Source organism: Lactuca sativa, chromosome 2, assembly GCF_002870075.4.
Source record: "Lactuca sativa cultivar Salinas chromosome 2, Lsat_Salinas_v11, whole genome shotgun sequence".
In the NCBI taxonomy this organism is placed as follows: Eukaryota; Viridiplantae; Streptophyta; class Magnoliopsida; order Asterales; family Asteraceae; genus Lactuca; species Lactuca sativa.
In genome coordinates this window covers 98,014,821-98,024,054 of record NC_056624.2, presented here as the reverse complement: position 1 = coordinate 98,024,054, position 9,234 = coordinate 98,014,821, and the positions used below count along the sequence as shown (strand labels likewise).

At 37.1% G+C, this 9,234-nt stretch overlaps 1 protein-coding gene across 2 annotated transcripts; it reads right to left on the bottom strand.

Annotated features, from left to right (window-relative positions):
• Nucleotides 1–1,474: 1,474 nt before the first annotated feature.
• LOC111905892 (la-related protein 1A) lies at nucleotides 1,475–6,504 on the bottom strand. 2 transcript variants are annotated; one of them, XM_023901624.3, is made up of 14 exons: nucleotides 6,046–6,504; nucleotides 5,300–5,759; nucleotides 5,048–5,213; nucleotides 4,689–4,779; nucleotides 4,513–4,584; nucleotides 4,045–4,418; nucleotides 3,902–3,971; nucleotides 3,684–3,791; nucleotides 3,288–3,607; nucleotides 2,717–2,860; nucleotides 2,568–2,631; nucleotides 2,177–2,322; nucleotides 1,998–2,102; nucleotides 1,475–1,910 (listed from the first exon to the last, which is right to left on the bottom strand). In XM_023901624.3, the coding sequence occupies exons 1-14, from the start codon at nucleotides 6,301–6,303 to the stop codon at nucleotides 1,772–1,774; spliced, it is 2,517 nt and encodes an 838-aa protein (XP_023757392.1). In that variant the 5' UTR covers nucleotides 6,304–6,504; the 3' UTR covers nucleotides 1,475–1,771. The 2 variants fall into 2 exon arrangements, with proteins under 2 accessions (XP_023757392.1, XP_023757393.1); XM_023901625.3 differs by having other exon boundaries at nucleotides 3,684–3,788.
• Between the last annotated feature and the right edge of the window lie 2,730 nt (nucleotides 6,505–9,234).

The window sequence follows — 9,234 nt, the reverse complement described above, 5'->3', positions numbered from 1 at the left end:
ATCAGCAGGAGTATGGACGAGGTTCCATGACTCATCAGTAGCAGGACTCGGGCGGGGCCCAGAGATAGGCGAGGCCTTAGCGCAAGAGTTGTTAGTATATGTTTAGCTTATGTAATATTATGTGATACGTTTATGTGCTATTATATGATAGTGGGCGAGGCCCTGTGACAGGCGAGGCCTAAGTGAAACAGATTTGTATCCGAGCGGGGCTCGAAGCTAGGCGGGGTCTGGAGCGGCGGGGCCGTTATAGCGGGCGAGGCCCGAAGTAGAAGGGCGAGGCCCAGGATAGCGGGCGTGGCCCAGTATGTGCAGTATGTGATTTTGCGTGGTATGTGGTAAGGTGGGGAACTCACTAAGCTTTGTGCTTACGGTTTTCAGTTTTGCTTTCAGGTACTTCCGGTAACGGAGGGAGGAGCTCGGGGTGATCGCATGGCACACACCATAGAGTAGTCAGCCTGGGAATGTTTACTCTGATAATAAACATGTGTTTTGAAAACTTATACTCAGATTATGTTTTGGAATGATGTTTTGTTTAAAGTAATGTTTTATTAAAAAGAAATTTTTGGTCTTAAATTTTGGGATGTTACAGTGCTCAATCCTGAACTTGTTATTCCTTCTGAATTCAATCTCTATTGGAGGCTCTTACTCCTTCTATACTTGACTTAACCTAAGATAAAGTCTTTACTTTAACTATCATAACAAACCGATGGGTCATGCTCTAATGACCTTTCGTCGTATGATACAACGGCTAGACTCAAGACTCTTTGAGTCAGACTCTAGCATGAAAGATACCACCCTTCATGTTCTAATGTGATATAATCACATTCTAGCATGTAGCACTTCTAGCTACAAGTTGCTTGATCTTAACGACGACTGCGTTACTTTTATCAATCGTTTCGATTATCTTTTCCTTCAATCTCCCGACTTAAATAGGATGTTACACCAATCATGGTTCTCTGAACCAATTAATTCATTTCGCATACTTTTTCTCAAGTTGGACTCGATTCGATGACCACTAGGGTTGGAGCACATTCATCTTCTTAGTCATTATCAAAACGACGATAATGAAAAACATGAACAAAAGGAAATTAATTACTAATGCATTGATAACCTTGTGACTTTTCCTAATCCAAATGCGAGTCATGTGCTTCCAATAATATAGGCTCATATTACCTTCCACACCTACTCATACTCGTCCCAAAATTTATCTCGTAGTCAAACTAAATCACCATACATGAAAAGAATCCGACAACAAATTAACCCATTGAGTAACATAACTAAGGATTTTTATAAATTTTGGAAAACAATCACAATACTTATTCATGTTCACCATACACTATTATATTTTGATTTAACATGATAGATACACATTTATGTGATCGACTCATGAAAGAATTCAAGCAGGCACGATAGATACACATTTGATGTGATGACTCATGAAAGAACTCAAGCATGCAACGTGCTTTCCCAGACAAGAAATAAAAATCGTTACATTTTACAAACTCTAACAATAAGCAAAAAAGATGTATTTTACAGACCAAAAAAAGGTCTCCAAATTTAGCAGATAATTCCCATAAATACAAAGTTCCGAAGAGCCCAAGGGAACAACACAACACAACAGGGTACAACAAAAAAAAAAAGTACAACTATGTACAACCAACCAACCACCAATCTGCTAAAAACACATTCCCTCCCTTCCCTCCATCTCTATAAAATAAAATGTTACATAATCATAATTCCTGACCTCTTATGTTGTAAAAATGTCGGCTGTTTATTTGGTATCATTTTTGGGTTTTGTTTTTGGGCGATTGAGCTTGAAGTCATTCAAACTCCTGTATTCTTCTTTCAGTAGCCTCTCAAGTTCTGGGAGCTTTTTGTGTTCCTTTGACCGAGAATAGTGATGGAATGCCCTATCATTTTATATCAAAAAAAAAAGTTATTTTTTTGCTTATTTATGGTTTTGCTTTATTAAGAAAGAGAGGGACTGAGGGAGTTACCAGTATTTTTCAAGACCATAAAGATTTCCCTTATTGTAGAAATCGAGAGTTAGTTGTTCAAAATCCTCATACACGTCTTCTATGAATTCCTTTTCCAAACCATAACTGTAAAAATAAAAAACAAAAAGGAATTAGAAATTATAAATTGGGGACAAAATAAAAATAGTAATACTCCTTGCCTGTAATATCTGAAGAGGCATTCCATTCCATAATTGTAACCAACAGCTGCATCTTCCATTGCAATTTTCTTGAATTCATTGTACATTGAAGGGACAAACATGTCCCTAAGAAAATATGACCAGAATCTATAGAGGGTATTCATTTCCTGCATGTAGAAATACAAGGAATAAATCTATCTAAAGAACTGGAATCTGTTTAGGAGGAATGGAATGGAGTTTGTCAAAGGAATTGGAAGCTGAAGGAATCATAATTTTTTTCATGCATTTGAAGGGTTCAACTGAATCAAATTTCATCAAGTTGAAAACCAAACACACCATGGAATGGAATCTCAAATTCCATTCCAATTCCAACCAAAACACACCCTTCTAAAGATGATAGATAGATACATACCTCACTGCATCCAATGCCACATTTCTTACGATCATTTAGGCATCTCTTGTGATACTTGACATACCTACATGTATATATATGTATAATAGGTAAAACCAGTCAACTCACTGATTCAAGTTTATGGACTAGAGAAAAGAGGTACCACCCACTTTTGCTGCCTGAAACCATTTTCTTCTAGAAGCTGATGACTAGGATGCTGGAAAGGCGGAAATGGCTTTGGCAAGGAGCCTACAGGTGGACTGCTTGCTGTAAATCCACCATGAGGAGAAGCACCAAGCTTTGAAGACCTCAATCTGTATAAGCAATAGCTTTCTAGGTTATTTTTTTTAAAAAAAAAAAAAAAAACAATGATAAGGGCAATCACGTCTTTTCCACAGATGGCTGATTGAAAAAAAATTTGCAAGTCTTGTCCCTCTCACATCCGTCTCAATCCCAGTCTAATGCAAGTCAAAAAAGTTGTAATTGTATAACATGTTACGTCTTATCCTTTTTCCAGGGCTCTTTTTTTATGAGGGCATTTACGTCTTTTGCAGAGAGGGAATCCACGTCCCACCCTTTTTGGGTTGGACAAAAAGCGTCAGGTTTTACCCCCCACTGACTTACCAATTCTGTCTTGTCTTGTCTTATCCTTCTCTAGGGCTACTTTACAGGGGCATTCATGTCTTTTGGACAAAAATTGCAACTTTTTGGACCATTAGGGAAAAGTAAAGCTATACTTACCCATGATTATCAGGAGGTGTAGAACCGAAGAAAAAACCGACTGAAGTACTAGGTGGACTTTCTGACACAACTCCACCACTTGTATTGTTGTTATTCCTGAGGTTGCTAGAAAACCATCGCTGGTTTTTCAGTGGTTGTTGTTTGGAATTTGAGAAGCCTTTATTTTGTTTTCTTCTAGAATTAGAATTCTCACAGAAACTGCCTGAAATAGCTTTATGATTGGCTGTAGGACTAGAAACTTTAGGAGATTTCGAAATCCCATCCTTCATTTCATTTGTTAAATTGTTTCTTCTACCTTTGCCTCGTTTTGATTTTAGTTCCTGAAATACCACATGTTTTACAAATGATAGATAAACCAATTACAAAAATGGATATGTGTGTGAAAAGTGAAATAACCTGTTCATAGTAGTATAGACCATCATTTATGGCAGAAGCAAGCTCATTAGAAAACGGTTTTGTTTCCTTTACAACACCTTTAGCTCCTTCACCATTGCTGTTATTCTGCTGTGGAGAAAAACAATTATTAGCTCACAAATCATAATATTAAAATATATGAGAAATGAGTATGTGAATATTAGAATTAGAATATACATTATACAACACAACAGCCTTACCTGAGTAACAATTACAAGCCTCTCAACTGCCTGATCATTAACAATCATCTCATCATCTTCATCATCCATCCTACAACAAGTGGTGCCAGCTCAGATATTTATATCAGGAAATTATGAAAATTTTGCAATTTTGCATGCAGTACCTTGTTTTAGAAGAACATTGATCCTTCTTGTCTGATTTGTGTTCAAGCTCAAGCTCCTCATCAAACATGAACGTACTTCCAAAATCATCAGACGTGTCATCCAGATTTTGTCTTGAGAATTTCAAAGAGATCTCATTGACCTTATTGGATGCTTGACTTTGACCATGAATCACAGCCTTCGGCTTCTCATCTCCTCCATTAGCAGCTTTACTTTCAGAACATTCATCGGTCCCTTGAAACTTGTCCCTAACACTATCTTTATTTAAAGAATCAATAACTTCCACTTCAGACTTTTCTTCCATTAACGTAGATTTATTGCCCACAGAAGTTGGAATCCACTTTGACCACTCCTCACGTCTTCTCACCTTGTCATCCTATAACAATAACAACAAAATGACAGAAAACATTAGTTGTGTGTGTGTGTGTCATCTTCTGGAACATTCCAAAAAGTAATGTGAGAAACAAAACCTGCACTTCAAGAGTAGTAGAGCTCTGTAAGGCATCCACAATAAATGGTATATCTGTACTCATGCTTTTAACCTGCACCATGTATAAATAGCATCACTTCATACTAATTCTAATCATTTCAAGAAACATAAACACATGGATTAATAAAAAAAATAAATAAATAAATAAAAACATACCCTTTTAAAATCAGCAATAGTAGATATTGGAACCCATCCATGGGCATCCATCAAGGAAAGCAGGTATCGATCACTTTGTAGATTCTGATCACTATCAAAATCAAGGAGAAAAATAATCAGTTGTCACATGCAACATCATAATCTCTACTATTTGTTGAACATCGCAGCTATAATCAATAATAAACACTTTTAAAAGCTGGTTAAATTAGTTTATACTATTCTATATACAACTGAACTCTACATATCTATGTTGCTTTAGCAAGACACCACAAATAAAGTCTTAAAGGTAATCCAATATGTTAGAAAAAGGCTACACTTTTTCCAAGAGAACCCCACAAGGAAATTACTAAATTACCCACCTGAAATAGTATTCGATCTGCTTTATAATGCTAGCTCTTACTTCTGTCTGTGAAGGTAACACAGGAATCCCAGGATTCATGGGATGTGGAACAACAAAAGGTGGATGTGGCACCCGAACAGAAAATGGAGGTCGAGCAGGAAGATAGACAATAGAACCAGGAGGACCTGCAAAAATTATATTGTAGACATCTCATTATCAAAAAGACAAAATTGACCCTAACACATACCATAGTATCTTAAAAGTACATTACCTGGAAAGGTAGGTCCACCTATAAATCCAGCAGGTGGACCAAAAAAGGGGGGTCTTATAAAAGCTCTTGGCCCAGCATTTTGCTGCACATCAACATTCTCTTTTGAACCTAAAGGTTGATTGTTTTGCCTTCCAGAAGTAAAGTTGTCTCCTTTTTCTTGCACATTTGGTCTTCTATTAGGAAACTCCACACCATAAGCATTGGGATTGCCACGTGGCGGACCGGAAAATGATCCAGCTGGCGGCTGGTAAGCATATCCCAAGACAGGAATATGAGGGGGCCAAGGTGCCATGCCACCATAGATAGGTGGAATTGGTGGTTGATTGAAGGGTAATGGTCCATGAAAAGATGGTGCAACATTTGGGTTATGTTTGGAGGCTGGTTTATGTTGGCGTGTTGAGAATCTAGAAGATGAATTATGGTTTCCACGCCCATGGGACTTTTGAGGCTCGTTAGGCACCTGAAAAACACAGATACAACGAGAATCATACACCAATTTATCAATTATTGAAGTAAATCTTATCATGTTCTTCATTAAGTTTGCTTCGATGTCTTTAGAATCAACTTTGAGGCGGATTTTCAATCTGCATCCTTACGGTATCGCCTGACCTTTACCAATTCGTTCTATACTACGGTTTCAACAACTAAAACGAACATACATTTTACAATAATCAAAAAGCTCACATCCAATTAGATTAGTATTAGGAAATAACCTTAAATCTGAATTCTAATTCATCATTATTCACCTGAACTTGTTTAGGAGAAATTGCAGAAGTATTAGTAGCAACTGCATCAGCAGCCGAAGGGGATTTTAACGAAGAAAGCGCCGGCCAAGAATGGGAATCAGCATGGGCAGCCTCAACCGGCACGTCAACCATAGGTGGTTGCGGTGTCTTCCATGGAGATTTGGGCGGCGGCGGCGGCGTAGCAGGAGGAACAACATCATTAGCAGAATCTTCGTGATTATCGGGGTTATCGCTACCCTCGGTGTCAGCCATCACCATATATATGTAGAGCAAAAGAGCTTGATTTCAGTAGGAATGGAGATATAGAAAGAGGAGTGTGGCGTAAAAAAGGGCAAAAGCCTAAGAGAAAGAAATGCTTTGCGCCGTCATGTATAGTGTTTGAAGAAGAGTGGGGGTGAGACTGTGTGAGTTTGGGGGTTGGGGGTGCTATTGAGTGACGTGACACCCTCTAATGGGAAAAGAAATATTGGAGAAGATATACATTTTTTAACAACTTTTAATTATAAACATTTCATATCAAATTTATTTACATTATACTTTTTCTTACATATAGATATATCATAAATTAATAACAACATCAATTAATTTCAACTAGAATGAGACGCGGGTTTGGATTTATTGGTTGGATTTTATAAAAATGCACCAACAATGTCAGTTTTAGAAAAAAAAAATGTGGATTAAAAAGTTGTGTAGTGTTTGAATGCAACTTATCTCTCTATTTTGGAGTGATAAAGAAAAAGAAAGGAATCTCTAATTACAAATATGTAAATGAATTGGAATCTCTACACGATTATCATGGGGGCGTTGAGGGGGACAAAATAGGTAGCTGCACAGGATCTAATTTTTTTTATTATATATTTATATTTAAAAGTAACAACTTATAATAATGATAAAAGCATTTTTTTTCTTGTTCGTTCCGAGCCTTTGAGGATATTTAATTCCTTAGGACCGGTCCTGACGACTACTTTGTTCAATTACATCAACATAAACAACCAAAATTAGATTAAACAAAAACCACAGAAAAAACATTTAAACACCGTCAATATTAACACACCTCGCAAAACAAAAAGCAACAACACAAATTGAACATCCATCTGTACTTGATGGGATTTGTAACATCCCCATTTTCACGGTCAAAAAATATCGATTTATTTATGGTTTATAAAAATCAGAGTACCTCTTTTTAATAAAAATGTGCGGAACTTGTTCCCAGTGAAACATGATAAATACATTATCAGGGCATTTCCGAATAAAAGTATTTTTATTAATTTTAAAACATTTGGGATGTCATCGTCAATACAGAAACATAAACATAAACAAAACTTACATTCATTATAACTAGTTATTTATATCTCCTTAATCTCTCAGTGTAATGTGACTTCATATCAACACCTTTGATATAAATATACTAAGTGGGTCAGGTTGGGAAACCTGGTGAGTACATAGGGTTTTCAACCCACAATAATATAATTATTATGTTTAATCATCAAACAGTTAACCAAATTACCCATCCTCATTATCTTCTTTACTCTTAAGGATCTACCCTAAGAATCAGCTATTTCTCATTCATTCATTCCTAAGGATTATCCTAAGAAATAGGTACGAAGTCCATCGTTTTCAATGACACAGCTGTCAAGCACAGCTGCTAGTTCTATCACTTAGGCATAGATGCCAAAATTGTGACATTCTATGTGACGCGCAGCTGCCAGTATTGTCCTTCGAGCACAGCTGGTAGGGTTATCTCGTGTATTGACAGTATCGTTTTTGAGAGTCCAGTCGTAATACATGTCAATGGGTTTTTAGAGTACACCGGTGAACACATCGTTCACAACACCTACAGGTTGCCAGCTTGCTAGTGTTCCACTGGACTGTCTAGAATAGTCTGTGGTTGTCATCCATACTCTGCTAGATGACGGGGCCAACATTTGGGAACAAGGCTTCTCACATCCTCCATCTCTCACCCTTACCTCATGGTCTATATCACCTCTCAACTCATCATCCAACTCATATTTCGTCTACCCATGTTTTACCCAACATATTACGTAGATATAAATACATATACAGTTTAAATCATATAAAACTTGTATAAAATCGTTCATCCAGCATAGATAGCAACTAGCAAGTATATAGATAATATGCACACATAACACATAGTTTATATAAAATATTTCATATCTATGTGTAAGATGAAAGAGACCATGCACTCACTTGAAAAGGTGGTGATTCCGAACTCAGACAACGCTTCGCTTCTTAAAAATAATTTCCTTCGACGAAACCTAGTACTATTACCACTAGAGTTTAGTCTATTATTCGCCGAGACTAATTAATAGTCTAAATTATTACTATTATATAAGCGTTAAACAATACTTATATAACCCATAATAATAGCCCAAGTACTTATTATAAGTTCCTAATAACGTTACTATAATTAAATAAAAGTTATATTAAAAATAGCGTAGGCGTAGCTCACTTACAATGACTTTTATAGAAAACCGGGCTTTGCTTGGAGTAGCATTCCCGAGCCGAAAAGCTCTTCTTCTCGGAGCCGTCGAGCACTCCGGGGCTTCCGCCTCGTGCTAGGGAGGTTCCCTAGGCTTTTCGGGGGGTTTCGGGGCTAGAAAGAGGTTCTAGAGAGAGAGTACAGAGAAGAAAGATTGGGAAATGTGTGAAGAAAATGAGGGTGGGAGAGGTTCTATTTATAGGGTGAAAAATGGCTGAACTTAATGTCACATGTCGCCATCTAGTGGCAAGACTTGGATAGAAAGCAATGGCCAAGATTGTGCCACATCACCCATTTTCGCACAACACACTTCCGACTTCTAAAATCCGTAGCTTTCACATACGACCTCCGTTTTTTATGTTCTTTATATCCATGCGTAGGTAAAAATAAGATCTACAACTTTCATTTTGACTCCGTCAGCTAATTCTCGACCGATCTTAAATTTAACAGTACGGGGAGATTATACTGTTAAATGTTTGCGTAAAATTCATAACTTCTACATATGGACTCTATTTTCGTCTGTCTTTTTGCCTTTGAGTTCCTATTAATGAGATCTTCAATTCTCATTTAGGTCGCGTAGCCCAAAAACCGCTTGATCTAAAATCCGAGTTTCGGGTTGTGCACTTCTAAGCCAAATCTTAGAAAATTCATAACTTCCTCATACGAAGTCAGATTTGGGCGTTCTTTTT